The sequence below is a fragment of the Pseudochaenichthys georgianus genome, chromosome 15, assembly GCF_902827115.2.
Source record: "Pseudochaenichthys georgianus chromosome 15, fPseGeo1.2, whole genome shotgun sequence".
NCBI classification, from domain to species: domain Eukaryota; kingdom Metazoa; phylum Chordata; class Actinopteri; order Perciformes; family Channichthyidae; genus Pseudochaenichthys; species Pseudochaenichthys georgianus.
This window is the reverse complement of record NC_047517.1, coordinates 8,820,025-8,842,468: the sequence shown is the minus strand read 5'-3', so window position 1 is coordinate 8,842,468 and position 22,444 is coordinate 8,820,025. Positions and strand designations below refer to the sequence as shown.

The following is a 22,444-nucleotide window of genomic DNA, read 5'->3' as shown; positions in this document are numbered from 1 at the left end:
GCCATCCTCGTAAGTAAGCCGTTTGAAGTCTGCAGGGGAGTGAAGGGGCCACTTTGAGGCTTTGGCACAGTGTGGAAATGGCTTGGGTTTTTACTCCAGTTTGATTATGTGAAGTGCTGTGTCCTGTTCTGCCAACCTGAAGGATTTATAGGACTCTCTGCTTGCAATTACCTTCCCTGCAAACACCAAGTTAATTTGATTTAATTGAAGGATATCTAAAAATAGAGATCTAAAATAACATATTGACATGTCTACTTGTGATTACAAGATTAACTTCTAGGAATTATGTTTAAGAGTAGAGTTCACTTTTCAATAGTCCTTAACCTTACCGGCCCGTGGTTATAAAACTAAAACATTTACAACTTTTTGTAGACTTGCAAGTGTGCATTAAATTCTGACTTTTAAGTCAAGGACATATATACACGTGAGTGGTATTACAGATCCTCTTCCAAGATTCATTCAGGATTTAACAGACTCTTTCAAATGATTGTGTGGTCATTTGGCTGCCGTTCTCTCAGTTCTAATATGCGTGTCTGATGTAAGGAGTAAATCATTCGCTGACATATTTATTGTTACATTTCTGCTGCTGATGCAAGGGCACAAAGGACATCTGTAGTATCCAGGAAGTTTGATGGACCTAATTATAATCCACTTGCTCAAGGATACACCCCTTTTGTTAAGCCAATTTATGAATAAAGTTTTCTCAACTCAGCGTCTCTCTCAGGGGTTTAATGTAAGGATGTGCGTGATGATTCATCGAGGCGGTTACACTTTTCCATCCTCCCTGGCTTGCACCAGAAATACCAGTTGGTTAATGTTATTCTCTTTAAATGGAAAGTGAGACAGAGAGGCCATATTAGAAAAATAAAACAGCTTTGGTTGAGGTATTTTTTTAAATAAATAAAAAATGCCTTTCTTTTGAAAAATCACCACATTTTTCAATAATAACCTAGATTTTCAGAAAATGACCTAATTTCTGAAAAATCGCCTCATCTTTAAAACATGATTTAACTTTCTTTTTTTTATGACCCTATTTTACGAAAAACTACTTGCCTACTTCTACAATCTAATATTTGAAACATTAATAAAAAAAGATATACTTAATATTTGATTCAAAATTACTTTTACTTTCACAAGAAACCCCAATAAAAATGTGAGATAAGGTTTGGTGTCATTTTCAAAGTATAATTTGGTTATTGAAAAATGGGATTAGTACTTTCAAATGGCTTGGTGTATGGAGCATTTTTGTATTCTCAAATCGTGCTCAATGTTGAGCTGTTCTCTAGTCGACCTCTCTGTTTAAACTTCAGGGAAACCAGTCATTAGAAACATCTCGCATTTAATGTCGCCCAGCAATGTAACAACTTGCATGAGACTGGTTTGGGGTGGTGATGTTTCCTTCTTTTCTTTCATGCGTTCTAACCTCCCTTACACTCTGCACCTTTCTTCAGATGACCCAGTAACCTGCATTCATTAGCTTCCTGTGACTCCATGACTGCTGTGTGTCCTTCCAGACGCATTCAGCACAGTGTGTGATGCGATGGGCTGTTTGTTGAGTCAGCAGCATGGTGTGGCTGGCTGTTTGTCAAGGTTAATGATGTTAGGAGAGATTACGTCTAACAGGTTTCACTGCAGGGACCTGAGTGGGGGGGATTAGATGAGTCTGAGAGGGGAGCCGTGTACAGTAGCTGCAGGTTTTGCTGAATCATGAAGGGCCATAAGGGGACAGATGACACTGCAAAGTAAACATTAAAATAACCTTGACTGTTATTTCCATTTTAAGATTCATAGAAACACCTCATCATAAACCACTCTGACTCCCTAAGAGACTACAGGGAAATGTGATGAAGTGGTGCTTCCTATAACCATTCTTACTTGGTTTGTTCCCGATATAACATATTCTGTGAGGCTACATTAACTGAATAACTAATTGGTTTACTTTTTGGAAAAAAATCCACATTTTTATTGCTTGAATTCCATCCTATAATATGTTTTAATTGGTTACCCATTATGTACATTTAAATGTAATTATACATTCTGTTATGAGGAGAAAAAGTTGTGAAAGACAAAAAAGAAATACTAATTGTGATAAAAAAAAAATGCAATATATTTTTAGCAATTGTTTCTGAATAGTTTTTAATTTGTTATTCTTCCAAATAACCAAATATAGAAGTGCTATTATATAATTTGTAATACATTTGAAGCAGAGACTAGGGCTGTACAATTATCTAGATTTTATCAATACCGCTTTGCAGACTTTTACAATATCCAAATCACATAAAACAGAATATTTGGTAAAGTCAAAATATGTGAAAACATTAGATTACGGTATTATTGTGTTGCAGAGAAGTAAGAACCGCTGAATCAAACGTGACAAAAGTCCTTGTTTGGTAGAGATCGTAGTAAAAAAATCACACCAAGGTCGTTTTAATAACATTTTCAATCATAATATAAATCAAATCATGTTTTATTTATATAGCACATTTTTAAAACGTGCATCAAAGCATTTCAATTAATATTGGGAGTCATATCGTTACTTTGTTGAGAATGTGGCCATGTAAATAACACCTTCCTGCCGATCTAGATCCATCCGCTTCGCGTCGGGCTCCTGATCAGCCTGTCGGTGTTCTTTTCCCCATAATGACCGCGTCGCTGCACATTATCCCTTACATATGATTATATAGTCATTATTCATTTGTTTTAAAGCAGGAGAAGCAAAAGCTTGCCTCGGGGAGGGAGAAAAAGAGCCACAGCGGAGAATAAACAGAAGAGCAACCATGCAAGGTCTTCTTCGCTGCTTTTGTGGCAGACTACAGCGCCACTTACAGGCCTGGCATATGTACTACAGCGTCTCCAGCGCTTTCGAGCAGCAATGGCCGGCTGTGGCCCAACCTCTCATTCCCCTGATAGGTGGAAAATTGACCACTAAGCGGAGCACCCCTTTTGTGACGTAGCAAATAATTCAAATCTGGATCAGTCTGTATCCGATCCGTTACAGCCCCTTTTTTTAGAGATTTGGGTATGGAGGAAAAGAGAGAGGGTTGTATTTTCTGACACTTGGTGAGGTCCCTGACACACCGGGGACACATATTCATGTGTAAAAGACGTACAAGAGTGCATTTTGCATGATGGGTCCCCTTTAAGCAGGGGTCCAATGGTTTTCCTTGACAAACATTTGGTCAGCCATATTTCCACACAAAATTCATAAATGATTCCATAAACTGGTCAAACTTCAAATCTACTGATGTTTCTGTTTATCGATAATGCTCCATCTGTATTACAGCTGTGTGTGAAAGGCTACAGTGACAAGCAGTACATCCTGCTGAGGAAGATCATGGAAAAGATGACCACCTTCGAGATCGACGAGAAGCGCTTCGACATCATCAAAGAAGCGGTACGCTCTAACTGCGGTCTTACAAAGTTCTGATTATTGATAAGAAGAATGACTTGCAATGTATTGATTAGCTCACTTCAGAACCTTTTAAACTCAGCTTTACAGTACACGAGAAGTAAAGTATTTCTGATACGCTACAGTAATTTCAACAGACTCAAGTTCATACCGTGTTGATGTTGAACCACTCTTCCTCCCTGCAGTACATGAGGTCTCTGAATAACTTCAGAGCGGAGCAGCCGCACCAGCATGCCATGTACTACCTCCGTCTGCTGATGACCGAGGTGGCCTGGACCAAAGACGAGCTCAGAGACGCCCTGGATGGTGAGGACGGGCTCTCTACATCTCCCCCTCTCTCTCTGCTTCTGTCTCTGCCCTGCCTTTCTGATGCTTATTAGCAGTGGTGGAATGCAATGCTACTTAATGAAGTACAACTCCACAAGCAACACACTTTCAACAGCTATTAATTCAGTAAAAGTAGCAATACCACATTGTAAAATTACTCGGTAAGTCCTGCATCAAAATGGACTAGCATGAAAGTAAAGAGTAGTAAAGTATTATGCGTAACGGCCCATTTGAAATTAAGTTATTTTATATTACTGCATGATTATTGATGCATTAATGTGTATATCACAATGTAATGTAAAGCAAAACACTGTCACTGTTAGTTTGAAGGTAAACATCATAGAAAAGCTACACAGCCCTAATTTAATAATCAACAAGTTTGCAAGGGGTCAAATCTTTTTCTCAAGCTTTGGCTTAAATGCTAACCATAAACAAGTTGCTGTTTCCAAGAAGTCATCAGCAGGGTCTTGTGATTACTGTGCTCACTGCACGTGAAAGCGTCCTACATCTTTGTCCTTGCGACATTTTCCCAAACTAATGGCCATTAGTGGGTTATGTCACTATTTCTCAGTTTTATAGGCTTGACGTTGTACTTATCTAAAAGTTTAGTTTATTTGATTTACAGTTGATAGAGCTGCTCTTGCCCCTCCTTTAAACCCTCCTTTGAATGCTGAGGCTGTCCTCCAGCAGATGCTTCCCAGGCTGCAGTCTTTGCTCTTCGCAGTGGAACCTGAGGGGCAGATTGCTATATTCTCTTTTTAACACAGACTGCCCTCAAATTCACATGACACTTAATTAACCTGCAGCCCAGACACCAGGGGCTCCAACACCCCCACCTCACCACTGCCCTCAGCCTCATCACTGCCCTCAGCCTCATCACTGCCCTCAGCCTCATCACTGCCCTCAGCCTCATCACTGCCCTCAGCCTCCACCTGTCCCTGTACGGGGGCTTTGAGACAGTGTGTGTGTGTGTGTGTGTGTGTGTGTGTGTGTGTGTGTGTGTGTGTGTGTGTGTGTGTGTGTGTGTGTGTGTGTGTGTGTGTGTGTGTGTGTGTGTGTGTGTGTGTGTGTGTGTGTGTGTGTGTGTGTGTGTGTGTGTGTGTGTGTGTGTGTGTGTGTGTGTGTGTGTGTGTGTGTGTGTGTGTGTGTGTGTGTGTGTGTGTTGTGTGTGTGTGTGTGTGTGTGTGTGTGTGTGTGTGTGTGTGTGTGTGTGTGTGTGTGTGTGTGGTTGCTTGCTTTGTGGTTGATTGCTGTGATCTTTATTCCAGATGTAACGCTCCCACGCCTCAAGGCCTTCATACCTCAGCTTTTGTCACGGTTACATATTGAGACCCTTCTCCATGGCAACATCACAAAGGAGGTTAGTCACTGTTTTGTTTTTATTTAATGCCAGCTGAGGAAATGCCATTCAGTCCTTTCATTTTGAGCTTGGAAACATGTGCCTTTTTTCTTAATGAATATTTAAACACCCTTTATCCTCTGGATCACCTTCAGCACTTATTATTGCCCTCCAATGCTATGACAGAGCATTCTATTCTTATAAGACCCTGCCATCGTGTCATACTTATTATCTGAGGTCCCATCCTAACTCGACAGTTTTGTGGAGAAAGCATTATGCTCATCCATCTCATCTCCATCGAGATAAATTGTCACCTGCTCCAATAATGACAGAGCAAGAACTCACCAAGTAGTTGTAGGCACTTCTATGTAAAGACCTGTATGTAACATTAGGCTGTACTATAGATGGAAAAGGTTTTACTTGCTAATATAACAGGCCAATTAGAGGGCAGGAAATGTTACAATATAATATAGATTTTAAATGAAGGCGTTAGCAATGTAGCATTTATTACTTAGATGTTGTTTGGAGAACAACCTCACAGTGATGCTGTATTGATAAAGGCTGACCCAGTATTGGGGGGTGGGCTTTGCAAGTGCTCCTAAAAGCGATGGGATTTGCTTTGTGCAGACTCACATTTATGATCCTTTCACGTTTTGTTCAACAGGATAATATCCACATATCAACACCACTTTGTGATCTTTAAATGGTTCCAATTGCCAGCAGTAAAATGCTATACACAAACCCCATGATGGTCACATGACTTCATGTCACCACGGCTAGGCTAAATGCAGCTAATGTTCAGCGTGATGACGTTCAGTAGTCTGATTTAGTCACTTGTAGGCAACTCATTCCTGCATCACTTTCACATTCATTTACCGCTACCCTCACAATTAGTACTGACATGTTGTCCCACATGCACAACTCTCTCATAAAATACTTTAACTGCACGGTTTAACCCTGCGCTGAACCTCTAAATCACCATAACACCTTCCCGAGGGATTTTATACACTTTACTATTAATAAGTCTACACTTAATGCTACAGTAAAGGCGCTTCTTTGTTGTTGCCATCTTTAATTTTTAAGGCTCAGTAATTTAGAAGACGTTTCTTTTCCCGAAGAGGTGCTATGATGTCACTTGCTACTGAGCCAACATATATGCCACAGAATTCAGCCTTTTTCTGCGGACTCATTTCAAAAGTCCTGAAAGTGTCCACACTGAGACCTACATGCCTTCTTTTGGATGCCTTGGAAGCTACATTCAGTTCACTGCTGTATTAGTGTTGCAACAGAAGAGTCTCAAATGAAATCCAAACGATACACATGGAAGTTAATAAAGGGTGGAATATAAATCCAATTTGGAATATGAAGCTGACCCAACGGCACTCTTTTAGTGTTGGTTAAAAGGCTAAAGCATTACTCTTGTGTTTGAATCAACAAATGGAACACTTAATTCTATACTGCCTGATGCTCCACCTACAAAACGATCAGTAACTGAATAGGAGTAATGGAAATTGGACATTATTGAATAGAGTTAATCATCATAGGTAGAATTGTCCTTAAACATAAATGCAACGTTTGCTTTCCCTCCCCGTGTTCTCCAGTCGGCTCTTGGCATGATGCAGATGCTGGAGGACACACTCATTGAGCACGCTCACACGAAGCCCCTCCTCCCGAGCCAGCTGACGCGCTACAGAGAGCTGCAGGTCCCAGACGGTAAGTCCAGTACCCCCCCACTCATCCCATACACACAGTCGTGCAAAGTAACGGAGTACAATTACTCAACTAGTAATTCATTTTAAGTATTTTGATTTATACCACAACATACTTTACGATCTTCCTTATTGTACTTTTTGCATCCCCTACGTTGATTTACAAACTCGGTTACGAGATTCATATTATTTAGAAAAATGTATTATAGGTCACTCCACCTTTAGCGTCTGCACATTTCAAATAATTTACATATTGATGCCTCAATAAGCTCATTAATCATAAACTGATAAGTATGTTTACGTTGGGTTCTTTAACACTAGAACCACCAACGTTCCATTACTCCTAGACCCTCGGAGGGGGGTCTTTTTGTGTATCGGCACTCGCCGAGATGTCATTTTCGATAACATTTTAATTTGTCCGTTTTCATAATTTCCTTGTAAACTATGTAGGACTTAACACATTTTGTTTTTTAAACTCGGATAATGGGATTAATTCTTTTTTATTGCCTTACTTTATAATCTCCACGGCAACAATGCAAAAGATTCCATCCCCGGCGCTCTTGCCCTCGTCATCAGTGACGCCTTCGTGTGCTTGTTACGACTTAATTCAATTGGCCATCCCTCATTTCCTTCAGAGGAACACTTGCTGGAAATTGACGTCATTGAGAAAATGTCAATCACACCTTCAGTTCAGAGACACACACACACACACACACACACACACACACACACATACACGCCGAGCACCTGCGCTGCCTCTCTGATTACATTAGAGCAGTGGAGTGATGAGGAGAGGGAAAGCAGAGCGCTGCAGGGCCACCTGGAGACTTCCTGTGTCTCAGCGAGGGTTTTCCAGACCGGGCTCCAGCCTGCCAGACACAGAGCAGGGGAGCAGGGGGGGGGGAGAGGAAGGCACACGCACAGTTCCAAATGATCGGTCCACTTTGGCATTTATCTTTGTTAAAAGCACCATTTAATCCAAATGTAATCAGAAATATTGGATCCTGCTATATTACAACAAATATATTAACGTTTTCCGTAGCAAATGCTGTAACTTGATATGGTCAATTAAGGATTCATTAAGCACCGAATTAAACTAACTTTTTAAATGTATCAGCAATGTAATGTGTAATATGTAACTGTAAAGGAATACAGTAGTTGTTTTGTATCATGATTACGTAATCCCGTTGCATGTAATCTGTTGCCCCCAAGCCTGCTTACTTGTTAAACGTTTTATAAATAGCATTTTGAAGTAACCTTCCCAACCCTAGCGATGCCAAAGCAGCCAGTAATGCCAACACATTGGTGCTTTGGTCAATCAAAGAGTTTCTCTCCCACATGTTTTTATATTTCAAGTAGAACTTTTGACGTGTTGAGAATGCTCGGGGAGATATTAACAAAAAGGGACGTGACTCTCCCCGAGCGTAACCGCCCCGTCAGCATGGCCCCTACATTCCCCAGACTCCATGCAAAGTGAGCTCGATATCAATGGACTCAAACAAACTGAAGCTAAAAGGAACCCGTGTTGCCCCTGCAAGAAAGGGTGGCTCCTCTCCAATGTTTAAAGTTACGGAAGAAAGGTTAGAGCAGAGCAATTTGGAAGCACTCAGCAAAAAAACCAGTTGGATTCAGTCTGTCTCCGTCTTTCTGGAAAGTGTCACCACCGTCCTCTCTCTGAACTTACACTCTTCCAAGCCTCATGATGTCGACAATTAAAACTGCTCATCACTTGTTTGACTCCAAGCAGCAATAATAGTTGTTTTGTAATGTTTCCTGTTTTTAAATGGAATACATCGAGGGGGATAGCTAAGCTTGAGATATTAGTTTCTATGCTAATCTGACTTTTATCATTGAGGATTGTAGTTAAAGATTCGACTGCAGATGGGTTTAGCTTGTACATGTGATGTAGAATCCAGCTGGGAAAATTAATATATTTGTGTAGAAATACTCTGGTTCAAGTAAAGGTCTTGCATTCAAATAGTTGTACATTTCAGCCTATTGTGTCCAAAAAACCGTTGAAATACGGCACTAATGTCCCACAATGTGTGAGTCAACTGATTAGATGTAAGGGTTTAAAGGACACTGACCTCACATCTATCCTGTTCTTATGAACATGGTATCTTAGGGTGTGTTCACACCTAATAGTCCGCTCTCTGGTGCGCACCAGACCACAGTTTGTTACATTGTTTCATTTTTCAGAAGGTTCGGTTTGCGTTCACACGGGCAAAACTCAAACGGACTATAAACTTTAAACACAAGTCATGTGCTCGGAAATGCTGTTCAACCATTGGTCAGACATTAAGGGGGTACAAACGCAAATCCCGGCAATTTCTAGCGGAGCCTCCGCCATGGAGCATCGGCACTTTCGGCAGGTTATTCTCATGCTGCTGTTAGTCTGGAGATCAACAGACATGATTATATAATCAGACAACGTCCGTTAAAAACATTATTACATGGCTTTGTTGACTGTATACAGTTTGGCTGAAACTAACTGACAAGACAAGAGCGACAAGAAAACAGCGGTGCAGTAACGGGCAGAAACCCTCCTTTTTACGCAGCGGTCCAGACATAGACATCAGACGGCGAGACATATTCAGTGTGCAGTTACTTTGGCATTAGGGCAGGGATATCTAGATACTTCCCAAGGTTTGACATAATGAATTGTGCTACTTTTAAAGCAAGCAACGATTTTTTTCAAATCTGTAATCATGAAGCTCCTCAAAAACGCGATCGAAGCAGTTCCTGCCGTTGCTACGTTAGTTCAAACAGTAACAACGGACTATTTTTCTTAGCGGATGCATGTAAATGTAAATACATACAACTATTTTTTAAATCAATAAAATCATTTTCTAAATCCACAAAAGCATTTCAATTAATATTGAATAATAATAATAATAATTCTTTGTTGAGAATGTGGCCATGTAATACGCGGGATAATGTGCAGCAGCGCGGTCATTATGGCGAAAAGAACACCTTCATGCCGATCTAGATCCCTCCGCTTCCCGTCGGGCTCCTGATCAGCCTGTCGGTGTTCTTTTCCTGCTTATCCATGAGAGACGTTCTGCAGAGGAGGGAGTTTCACCGACGACAGGTGTTCTTACTTTTATGTAGCTGACGGAGAATTTTTACTTTACACGTCACTGTTCAACACTTAATTCTGCTTTACTCTTTAACTAAACAACCGCGGATGTCTTGAAAGACTCTTTCGCTAAAGATTTTTGAAGATATCCGCGTTCTTGTGACACGTAAATACTGCGCTTCCTATGTTTTGGTGCGGACTGCGTTCACACCAGCAATGAACCGCTCCAGAGTTCGCAAGCGCTCCGAGACCACCTATTTTAGCGGACCAGAGTCCGGTTGTTTAGTTCACTTAAGAGGTCTCGGACTGCGTTCACACCGACCCAAATGAACCGCACCAAGCGGCTAAACGCACCAGGGTTCGATTCAACCGGACTATACAAGGCAGGTGTGAACGCACCCTTAGATGTTCCTCTAGGGAACTTTCTTCTAATTAAGCAATAAACATCCGCTTGGATAATTACATTTTGATGGATAAAGGTCACAAAACACATTTATTTTCTTCTTGATCTAATAGCTAATTATGACAATTTCACATCTCTTAATAGGACATACATATTGAGCTGAATTACATATGTGTATTGCTTAATGTATTAGTTGTAGGCAAGGGAAAATGTAGTTTGAATCAAATACAGATGTACAAAATACATGTCTGCTCCTTCAGTTGTGTTCAGTCTTTCACCCTGCCTGTTTGCGTCTCTGTCAGAAATGCATTTCAAAGTAACCGTGTTGTGCTCCTCTCAGGCGGCTGGTATGTCTACCAGCAGAGGAACGAGGTGCACAACAACTGCGGCATCGAGATCTACTATCAGACGGACATGCAGAGCACCAACGACAACATGCTGCTGGAGCTCTTCTGTCAGATCATCTCTGAGCCGTGCTTCAATACCCTGAGGACCAAAGAGCAGCTGGGTGGGTCTCAGAGGGCCAAGGGAAACACGTCGCCTTCAGTGTTCCATAACACTTTCTGTGTGTATCCATACGGCAGCTGGCAGCACCGGATTGTTTTTAGGACCTTTTGTTTTTCAAATGTGGCACTCCTTTACTTTAACTCAATGAAAAGCGTATCAGATTATAGGGGTTGAAGGTCACTGTGACAAATCAAATCTGTCCCGTACTAATGGATAAAGGTCGAGGTATTCAAAAACAAGTTATTTGTCAGAACTCTTGAACTCAAAAGCTAATTATGACAATTTCCAATGAATGTCTAATCGGATCAAATGTTGAGCTGATGACATTTTAGAACAAATTGTATTTCTATATATTGTTAATATATGAGCTGTAGGCGTTGGACCATATATAAAACTTCATGTCACCATTACCCTAACCAGAATAATTGTGACTTCATGATATAAGCATTATAATTATATATTAGAAATATCTACATGATAATTCCTGTATTTTTTACTTCTCTACCACGATGGTGCGCTCGACTTTATACTTTTCGTGCTAATTGTGCATGTTTTATTGCATATATTGTCCAAACGCAAATGAGTTGTAATAATAATAATAATAATCCTTATATTTATTATAGCGCTTTATCAATGACTCTCAAAGCGCTTTACATATACACATTACATACATGTAATGCTCATGTACTGTGGACAATACCCACAGGAGCAAATTCGGGTGAAGTGTCTTGCCCAAGGACACAACGGCCTGACGCAGTGGGGCGGGAGCGGGTTTCGAACTGGAGTTCCCCAGCACCCCCTTGATCTGATCATCAAACGCACAGACCACTGCGCCACCCGTCCCTGTCCACCCGTTGTGCTGCCATGTTATAAATATGAATTCAGCCATTTTTCTTAGAGAATTTTGCAGCTGTATTTTGTCATTTGATGAGATTGGTCTTTGTGTGCCATCTTTTGAGAATGATTTAAATCACATTGGTGGTACTGCTGTAATCCTAGGGAGGGGCCTAACATTAGTATGATAAGAACACTGCTGACGTTCCCCTCTTCCCACCCCCCAGGCTACATTGTGTTCAGCGGGCCGCGGCGGGCTAACGGAGTGCAGGGCCTGCGCTTCATCATCCAGTCGGAGAAGGCCCCCCACTACCTGGAGAGCCGGGTGGAGGCCTTCCTCTGCACCATGGAGAAGTCTGTGGAGGAGATGGCTGACGAAGCCTTCCAGAAACACATCCAGGCCCTGGCCATCCGCCGCCTGGACAAGCCCAAGAAGCTGTCTGCAGAGTGCGCCAAGTACTGGGGGGAGATCATCTCTCAGCAGTACAACTTCGACAGAGGTGAGGCTAATGCTCACTCCTCATTCTATTCAACTTTTGCACTTTAAAGAGGCGAGTGCTTCTTGGTGTTTCCCCTTTCTATAGGTTTTGAGGAGGAGAGGAGAGGAGAGGAGAGGAGTGCTGATTACTGACACTAGTGTGTGAGGAGGGAGGGAGGGAGGAGGGCAGCTAACACGCTCATGCCAAGGGCACAGCACAAACACACAACGATGCCATGACTGTGCTCCAGCTGTGTCAGAGAGCTGCTCTCAGTTTGTCCTTTAACATTTTGTGCAAAAAGATGCTTATTTTAAATGTAAAATATAAAAGCATTGGGGTCAAATTGTTTATGGCAGAAGAGACACTTTTGATTTAGTGGTGAATAACTTGAAAATAATCAAGTCTGTGATATATCCACAAGCAAATGAACACAGCAGGCAGGGCATCTGTATGTATAGGGTACCATTAAGACACATGTCAGTGGACAACATAAGGGAGATGTGTGAAAGGGAGACAGCTTGTTGCCGGGGTGATTTAATAGTCCTGTGGGCCTTCTTCCTGAATTATAGCCAATTCATAATATTTTTAATGTGTCTTTTGACACACTGGAAGCAATGCAGTGAAATATGGACGGGCGAAACGTGCATCGCTAAGATGTCACATAATAGCTTTCCGTAGGGCCGTTATAGAGGATTAGGAACTTTGAAAGTGTGTTTTTGAAACCTGACTCACGATCTGTTTCAGATAACACCGAGGTGTCCTATCTGAAGACGCTGACGAAAGAGAACGTGATACACTTCTACAGAGTAAGTACTCCAGCTTTAGATCAGTCCCCCCCCCCCCCCCCTCACTGACAGACAGTAAGCTTTTAACAATGGATACATGTGTGTTAGTCAGAATACTTCTCATAAATCTATGTGGAAGTATGGTTTTGTGACAGTTGCTCTATTTGAAAATGAAATGAAGAAAGAAAATAAAAGAACATTAGAAATGTAAAAGGAAAACAATTCTATATATGTAAGACGTTAAAGTAAAATGTCCAATTACTACAATTTATAAAACGGACAAGTCAAATCAAGCAATCTGATCCTGGTCCTTAGCCGTGATATACTGAGCGTATACCACGTGTAGAATTGTAAGTTACTTTTCACAACAAGTCAGTATCCCTCCGCGCCTGAGAAAAACAGTATACCGTTGGGCTGAAAAGCAAACTGGAACAAGAAAGCAGCGGAGAAGTAACGGGGCAGAAACCCTCCTTTTTACGCAGCGGTCCAGATAGACATCAAACGGCAAAACATATTCAGTGTGCAGTTCCTTTGGCATTAGGGCAGGGATATCTAGATACTTCCCAAGGTTTGACATAATGAAGTGTGCTACTTTTAAAGCAAGCAACAATGTTTTCAAATCTGTAATCAAAGAGGTCTGCAAAAATACTATCGGCCAATCAGATTGCTTGATTTGACTTGTCAGTTTTATAAATATATTTACATTTCTTCCGTTACGAAACAAACTTACAAAGCATAAGATGGAAACATTTAAGATTAACTTCGACCTCCGGGGATGTCTTACTATGGAGGAGTGGATTGAGCAGTGCCTATCTCCAGAAAGCACCTAAACGACGACATGCAGAGCTACGTGAAGAGCAGGTAGACCAACTGGAAAAGTAGCTCCATTCAAAAGCTTTCTGATGCGGGTCTTGAAACAAAGCTGAGAAATTATGACCGTTAGTGGCCACAGGTGCGAAAGCTCTCTCTAGAGCTGCTGGAAGCCCAATCTCGGGGACCGGAGAAAGTGGAGCAATATTCTCGCCACGCCAAGCAACAGCCTAGGCCCTAGAACAACCTCAACCCAGGGCTCGAGCTTAAGGACGTCCCGTCGTCCGGGGCCGAAAAAAATAGTGGATACAAAATAATTTTGGGACTAATTTGGGACGAGAGTTAAAATAAAAATACCCTGCTAACTCTACTACAAACGGCGATGAAAATGAAACCGACTGCACGTTTTGTGTATCACAGTTATTAAACCACACGCACAAAACATTTAGAAACCCGCGAAATACACACATGTAGTTACAGCTGTGCCGCTGGCCGTCAGCCAGCCGCACAGCTGGCTGTGCCCGAATTCCTGGCCCGCAAATTTGCGGGTCTTGCTATGTACTGAGTGTGTGTATTTCGCGGGTTGAGTGATGTACAATGGCATTCCGTGGAGGAATTATGAAATGTTTTACCAAACGCACAGCAGAACCAGACCCTGGAGCGCCGGCCTCTTTATTGACTTACTCCTCTTCATCCCCTATGGGTAATAAGGCTGAGATGAGAACTCTCCATCGTATTTAGTCCTTAGCAATATGCTGCGCCTCTCCCCGTGTAGGGATGGGTAACGAGCCCCGCCCCCGGTATTAAACGGGCCCCGGGCCGGAATTATTAAAGACAGTGGTAACGTTAAGCTCCGACGTTATCAGACTTTTTATCGGTACAGGAGACATTTAAAATATATATGTCATATGTATTATTGCTACATATACACATTATATTGCAGTTTTAGTTTCGCCAACTCCGTTTCTAATATGCAATAAGACTACAACATGCGTCTATGATGTATTTTCGAGTTTTCCAATCCAGACGAGATCTCTCTCTGCCGTCTGTGTGCGAGGGGGCGGGGCCGTTAGTAAAGGTCTCCTGACTGTGTTACAGACTGTCATCCTGTTAGTGGTTCCTCTGGGTTCTGTCTTCAGGACACAGTGTTGGATTTTTTTGTTGATTGGATGGGACTTGATTGGAGTCAATATTAGAGTAATTTTCTCATTTGTGTGTTTGTTTAAATAAATGTGGCCTTTGTTTATGTGATTGAATGATTTACTAAAGTAAAAAGGTTGATGAATTATCATCTAATGATTTGTATGATTTATTTATGTTAAAGGCCACTTTGAATGATTTTAACTAATGATAATGTAGAAAAACTAACATTTTAAATTCGGGACGATCCACATTAATTTCGGGACGGCTTAGATTGTATTTCGGGACGGTTCAGGGAGGATGGGGAAAAAAGTTAGTCGAGAGCCCTGCCTCAACCTATCCAAGTAACCACGTAAGCCATGCTACTGATGCTGGACAGTTTTTCAGTGGCTGCACAATAAACGGAAACATACAAACTAATGTAAATAAATAGCCAAATAATGGATCAACGCTCTCTGTCTAATATGTTCGCTAGCTGTTAGTGTTGTTGCATAGCAACCACCTCGCACTATGTTTCGTGCAGAAGGCAACAGAGGGACTATTTTATTTTGAACATCATTATGTACTAATAAAAACTATTTCAATTAGAGTGTGTATTTTTCTTTCTTATTGCCGTACTTGGTAACCGTTTTATAAAAGCAATAGCTCACTTCAGGCTCATTATATCACAGCTAAGGGGCGTGGTTCGGCCCGACGCGAATGAGCATATACCACGGCCTGTCGTGAGCTATTGCTTAAATATAACATTTGTCCTGTAATATTTATCAACCCTCGTGACAGTTTCTCCATTTTGAAATACATTGAATAAATATATTCATATAACGATGAGTAGTTAAAGTAAGCATCTGCTATAAAAAGATAAGATCACATACATATATTTAAATAAACATTTGAAGTAAGTATGATGATTTATATTAATAGAAAAATATATAATTAAAGGTGTATAATGAACATTCATGTAATGATCCACTGGGGCTCTCTACGGAGACGTGGAGTGATGAAGGTGTTGTTAGTGTAGGTTAATGGCTTCCTGAGCTCTGAAATGAGAATGTTGTAATTAGTGGACGTTAAAACCATAAACACCAAATGCACTAACGCAGTGTAATATTTCTCTGACGGCCCCCCCGGTGCAGCAGCCTGGCTCTGTGTGCTCAGCCCTGAGCGATGGCTCTGTGGCCCCGTGGACAGCAGGGGCCTCGTTAAGAGCCGCAGACATGAATTACAGCAGCATTTATGACATGGAACATTTCCCAGGTCTATCAATCAGCGCTAAATGGCTGTGTGTACTAATGAATGTTACATTAACAGTTCTGTGAGGAGAGGGCGAGCAGCGACACGGCTGCCGATAGGGCGAGCAGCGACACGGCTGCCGATAGGGCGAGCAGCGACACGGCCGATAGGGCGAGCAGAGACACGGCTGCCGATAGGGCGAGCAGCGACACGGCTGCCGATAGGGCGAGCAGCGACACGGCCGATAGGGCGAGCAGAGACACGGCTGCCGATAGGGCTTCTGCTTAGAGGCTGGGGCTAGACCATCGTGCATCGTTTTCATCACTTTGGTTTAAAAATAGTACTTTTAGTTTGGGATTGACTGGGCATTATTTAGTCAGTATGATTTTGCAGATAAATGCAGAATAACAACATATAATAATATTGTTGTTATTATTATTTGAGGACCAAAGTTGATTCTCTACCTTGGATATGGAATTTCAAATGTGATATTTGTTTATGATATTTCTTCATTTCTTTTTTTTACCACAACTGGAAATCTACATTTCCGTTAGAGCTGGATAACTTTATACGGCCACTTTAACATGCAAGAATAAATTGCACCAAATCAGATATTAATCATTGTTTTCTCGTGCATGTGCAGCTGGGATCAGTTCTCTTCATTACGGTGTGACTTGGTTGGGACAATACTATATAGTATGTGCTCCTTAGTCGATACATGTCTGAATAATATGTCTGATTTGTTTGTGATGTTGGAGTTCATGACACTTTGACATCTTCACATCTCCATTCCTCATCCACACACACCTCCGTACAGAAGCCAGGCTCCAACGCCATCATGTGTCTCTCTCTCTCCCCGTCCTCGTCCTCCTCTGCTCACAATGCTCTGGTTTCTGCTGCAGATGAAATTATAAATGACACCCGGACTCCAATTAGTCTTTTCAGCACCAAAACCTCTCCCGGCACAAACGTCGATTACATTTGATCCATATACAATTGGTTAGCTGCTGCTGCTGTTGTTTTAAGGATTACAATGAGGGTACTGCTTCCTCCATGAGCCGACTCTCCCATAAGGGGTGGCGGTGAATGGATGGATGGCATTATTGGCCTAAAAATAAACAAATAAGAGAAGCACATTTTGAAAGGGGGAGCCGGGCGCGGCCTGACTTCCACAAATGGTCTGAATGGAACCACAGTCAGTGCACCGCTGACTGAGCCCAGGTGTGTGGAACAGAACCACTTCTGATGACAGAGCGCTGTCTGTCCGATAAACAGCCTGAGCACATCGTGTGTGTTTTTTTTTTACTGGATCAGTCTGCCCCCCCCAGGTTTCATCTCCTCCCGCCCACTGCTGCTATTCCTAGCTGTGAGGTGACAGGAGGCTGGGGGGCGGGGCTGCACACTGACGGCTCTGTCTCAGGGTAGCAGACTGAGGAGCTGTTATCTCTCAGGAGCATGCTCCCCCCTGCATCTCTAATGGCTGCCTCACAGACACGCTTTTTATTTGTATTTATTTGTCAATGTTGGTGGTCACCGTTGTGTCTGGGAGCCAAACCCTCTAATCCTCATGGAGACGCTGATCATGTAGCTCAATCTCCACCCGGCCACTGTGAGAAACAGTCATCCAGAGGTTTAACAAAGTGACGAGTCACTCCCAGGGGCTCCATTGGGATTTGTTATGTGGTGGGGGGGCTCTGTGAGTCGGGGAGGGGGCAGCTGGGGTCACATTTAGTAATAGTTGCATTTATATCGCAACAAGTGCAAAACGTTTTCCTCTATCACGTTATCACCATCGCATGTACAGTGAACATTAACGACATGTGTGCTCACATCTAGTCCACTGCACCGTCAGGGCCAAAAGGATAGACATGTTTTGATTAATACTGACATCATGATTATTTATGATGTTTAAGTGACAGAATATTATGACACTTTTAAATATACACAGCGGGGGGTTTCACCTCAAAACTAATTTGGGCATTTAGCCCTGATGCTTTGATTTAAAAAATATTTACATTCAGTTAAATCTGAAAACTAATTTCAATAGCAATCATGGATACTAAATATGAACAGTATCCAGAATAGATTCTGGTAATAAAAGAGTCAAGTATGTGACTGAAAATATTTCCTTAGTTACTGTAGTAGTTCTAGCAGAATGTCCACATTTTGACTTTTTTATATATATTTTATTTATCTTTAACTTATTTTTATACATATTTATTTCATTTTTGCAATATTTTATTTCATTCTAAAATGGGCCAACTATCACAAAACCCGATATATGCAGTATCCTGACTGGAAAACCACTGACTGAGACTGTCCCCCCTCTCTGTCCCTGTCCCTGCAGGAGCGTCTGATGGTGGACGCCCCGAAGAGACACAAGGTCTCTGTGCACGTCCTCTCCAGAGAGATGGACTCCTGTGAGTACTGCTGCTGTCCCTTCATTCAGACCCTCTGTGTGTTCCTCCAGTGTGGCTCTGACCCGTCTCTGTGTTCTCAGGTCCCATCGTGGGGGAGTTCCCGGCTCAGAACGATGTCAACCTGGCCCCCGCCCCCTCCCTGCCTCAGGTAACCTCATGTTTAACCACGCTTCTACCTTTAACCTGAAAACTACTGAAACATATTCAAGCTGATCAAAGCTGCATTCACATGATTGGCTGCACAGCTAGCTACATTTTGTTACTATGGTTACCTTACCTCCTAGCTTACGGCACCTCATACAGCTGTCATCTGATTGGTTATGCGTCAAGAGGTCAGCAGCAATCGAGGTCAAAGTGTAAATAATTTGACCTTTGAGCGCAGCGCTCGGTAACAGAGCTGTCCATAATGACAACGGCTCCGCTATCTCCATAGCAACACCACAGCAACGCCAGCAGAGCAGCTGTACCGCAGATCATATATAACACATTATTTACCTTATTTTTTATCAACTACTGATACATTGTTTCTTTTCCTCAACTACCAAGAAATTCCATTTATTTTTCTAAACTACAAACACACTTTTTTGGTATATGTGACCTGTCACTGCGAGGGTCTCAGGAAAGCCCCCTGAGACACATGTGTGATGTTGATGATATCCACTTTGTTTTTCTAAACAACTGAAACATATTATTTTATTTGATCAACTGACACATATTCACATGTTTCACCTCCACTCTGCCCGCCCCCCCCCCTTGCAGCCCACCCTGGTGCAGGACATGACAGAGTTCAAGAGGAGCCTCCCCCTCTTCCCGCTGGTCAAACCTCACATCAACTTCATGGCTGCCAAACTGTGAGGGGGGGGGCAGCTCCACACGCAGCAAGACCAGCATCTCACCGAGCCTGCGTGTGCGTTTGCTTGGGTGCATGTACATCTGTGTGTAGCCTAGAGGAGACGACCGGAAACATACGTGTTTAATTTGAATCACCATGTTGGCGACGTAGCTCAGATAGAGGTCGCACACTCACCTTTGAGAAGCCACACACACACACACACACACACACACACACACACACACACACACACACACACACACACACACACACACACACACACACACACACACCACTGTGTAGAGGAAATAGTAACAACCTATGAAAAAAGGCCACACCCCTTTTTAATGAAGAACATGGAGGCGTTTAATTCTCTTTTCAGACATGCTGCTTTGAGGTTGTTGAAGTTTAACAGTAGCACCACGTCTTTTATCTTTTGGACTCGTATGTTCCCATGCAACTAGGAAGGACCCTCGAGAGATGATTTCCCTGAAGAATGTGTTTATGCTTTTTGATTGTTTTTAATCCTGGCAGGTTTTGAAATGCTTGTAAAATGTTGGGACCCTTTGCGGAGCCGTCAGCTGGTCACATTGATTTGATTGCATTTTACAGTAGGATGTCATTCAGAAACCTCAGGGGAACCTCTATGCTGTTCTTCTTTTTTAACATTCAGTTTTAATAGTGATTGATTACAAATAAAAGCACTTATCCTTCAAATCACTATTCAAGTCCTTATCCGTCTTTAAGTTACGTTTGTAAAATAAATGAATTTATTTTGAGATCCAGGGAAATGATGACTCTTACACTCACTCGATGTGTGACAGCTTGTGCCTGTCATGGGGGGGGGGGGGGGCTTCAGTTATTATGTATCTGGCTGGTGGTCCGACCTGGGGCACAACCCTGGAAGATCGACCCCCCCCCTCAAAAAGCAGCTTTTAAAGCAAGCTCCGGTCAGGATATATGCACTTCTCTCACTGAGCAATAAACGCTACAGGGAACAGGGAGGCTAACCCAATCTACATCAGGCTTATCGTTTTCACTTGAATCCAACCGGCTCGCAGCCTCCGTTCAAGGACACTTGTACCAAAAGCTTCTTCAATGTTGTCCAGCATTTCGCTACTTCTCAACCTGATCATTAACAACCATTATCACCTTTTGCATTTATGATTAGTCAAAAAAATACGGAAGAGCTGTAGGGCCACAAAGGAATGCATTTTTTGAGTTCAGAACAAAAAAAATCAAATGTCCGATGTGGCCCTAATCATCTTCCGTAAAGTCAGAACATCGACATTTCTGTGTAAGTTTCAGATCTTTTGCATTAGGAGACAAAGATGTCATCTTAAATGCAAACATTTTGATATCCACCGGTCTCTAATGGTCTTCCGTACAGGACACGTAGAGTTATTTGTATTTTCTCCTGTGATTCTAATGAATAAACTACTGAATGGAACGGTGTGTATCTTTAATGCAACACAAGCTCAACTCATGCACTTGGAAAAAGACGTTTATTCACAGATAAACCGATACCATAGACAGGAAGTCTCTTTTGGCAGAGTGGAGAACTGATGGTGGATCGACGGGAGGGGACTTGTGTGAAGCAGCGTGTGCATGATAATAGACAGGCCTGTACATCACACACTGATGTTTCCAGCTCTGAGGCAGGAAACAGCAGCTGGTCAGATTGTGCACAAACTACCACATGAAATGAAATGATTAATCACATGATTTAAACCACACTTTGTCCAGGTTTTAATATTCTCAATGCTCTTGTTTTGTAGGAGCATTCAAACAAAGCACTGACCAATCAGAACTGATATTCCCCTAAGAGTGTAGACGTCCTTTAAAAGCTTTTATTTTTTTTACTGAATACATTCCTAAAATCTTTTTGCCCAATAACAAAAGTTACTCTTTATTATCTTGGCAAATATTTTTTCCCCACCCATTTTAAAGATTTTTAATTAAGCACAGGAGAGAAGTCTTCATATCACTTCTCTTGAGCCTCAAGGCTTCCATAGAAACTTTGAAAAGGCATTGAGGCATGGGAGAACATGTGGCTTGTTTTTATTTGGTTGCACTGATACTTTAGGTGTCCTGACATCAGCCATTCTCAATGAATAGTGTCCGATTCCATTTCTTCATAGTCACTTCCTGAGAGCCTCAGTCTGACCTGGGATCAGTTCAGCAACATCTCAGTAAATGAATCCTCCGTAGCTTCAGAGATGCTTTCATTCCAACATCTCTGAAAAGACAAGTGTCCATAATATCCACCCATCTGTTAGAGACAGCGTCATGGCAACAGGCTCCACCAAAACACGGGCAGTGCTGTGAAGCTTCAAAAAGAACATTGAGTGTGTGAAGCTGAAGGCGAGAGGAGATCAAACAGTCCACCACTCACATACAGTTCATCATCAGGACTCCTCTCCTGCAGAATGAACACGCCTCATTGGTCCATACATTCTACCCCTCTGACTTAATTCCTCCACAATTGCGAAGGAATCTCTTCAAAATAATCATAAGACAATCATTTATTATAATTATAAAAGTCTTAATTACACATGCCCCGCATTTCTTTATCTTTAAAATACAGTTATGTTACAATAAGTATTAGTTATTGACAGTCACGCCGCCTCCTCCTTTCATGAGGCGGAGGGTGGGGGAGCCTCGCACTGAGCATCACTCCAGGAGGGGTGAGGATAAGGGAGGAGTGGGGGGTGAAGGGTGACACTGATCCCGAGTCTGTTTTGTCCGACTGCCTCAGGCCTCCTCCGGCTCGGGGAAGTCAAGGATCTTGCGGTGGGCTTGTCTCTGGTACTGCTGCTGCTTGAAGTAGACCTTGAACGCCCCCTTGATGGCCACAAAGGCGATTCCTCCCTGTGGGGGGGGGGGGGGGACAGAGTCAGTGTGAATGTGGAGATACACCCTGCCTCTCTGAATAAAGACTATTTTCTGATCACACCTTTTTACAACAAAACATGTATCTGTGATGTTGCATGTAGAGCCGTCACGGTGCGTTCACAGCAGGCAACGACGCAGAGAGACACATCATTGGTTGAGTTGAGTTTGTTTGCCTAATTAAGATCAAGATGACTTTATTCATCCCAGGGGGGATTCAGGTCTTCACTGTGGTGATACAGTTACACG

General features: G+C 42.3%; 2 protein-coding genes across 2 annotated transcripts in view; one reads left to right on the top strand and one right to left on the bottom strand.

The window, feature by feature from the left end:
* The window catches only part of ide (insulin-degrading enzyme), a 45,306-nt gene extending 24,553 nt beyond the window's left edge, over positions 1–20,753 (top strand). Inside the window, exons 16-25 of the mRNA XM_034101347.2 lie at positions 3,284–3,394; positions 3,595–3,715; positions 5,005–5,096; positions 6,677–6,788; positions 10,607–10,774; positions 11,835–12,107; positions 12,831–12,892; positions 18,399–18,471; positions 18,552–18,619; positions 19,231–20,753. Of these exons, the coding sequence (XP_033957238.1) occupies positions 3,284–3,394; positions 3,595–3,715; positions 5,005–5,096; positions 6,677–6,788; positions 10,607–10,774; positions 11,835–12,107; positions 12,831–12,892; positions 18,399–18,471; positions 18,552–18,619; positions 19,231–19,326 (1,176 nt within the window). The 3' untranslated portion in view covers positions 19,327–20,753. The remainder of the gene's footprint in view (positions 1–3,283; positions 3,395–3,594; positions 3,716–5,004; positions 5,097–6,676; positions 6,789–10,606; positions 10,775–11,834; positions 12,108–12,830; positions 12,893–18,398; positions 18,472–18,551; positions 18,620–19,230) is intronic.
* A 38-nt stretch (positions 20,754–20,791) lies between these two features.
* Positions 20,792–22,444, bottom strand: part of marchf5 (membrane-associated ring finger (C3HC4) 5) — an 80,699-nt gene continuing 79,046 nt past the window's right edge. The window contains 1 exon segment of the mRNA XM_034101170.2: positions 20,792–22,174. Within this exon segment, the coding sequence (XP_033957061.1) occupies positions 22,058–22,174 (117 nt within the window). The 3' untranslated portion in view covers positions 20,792–22,057.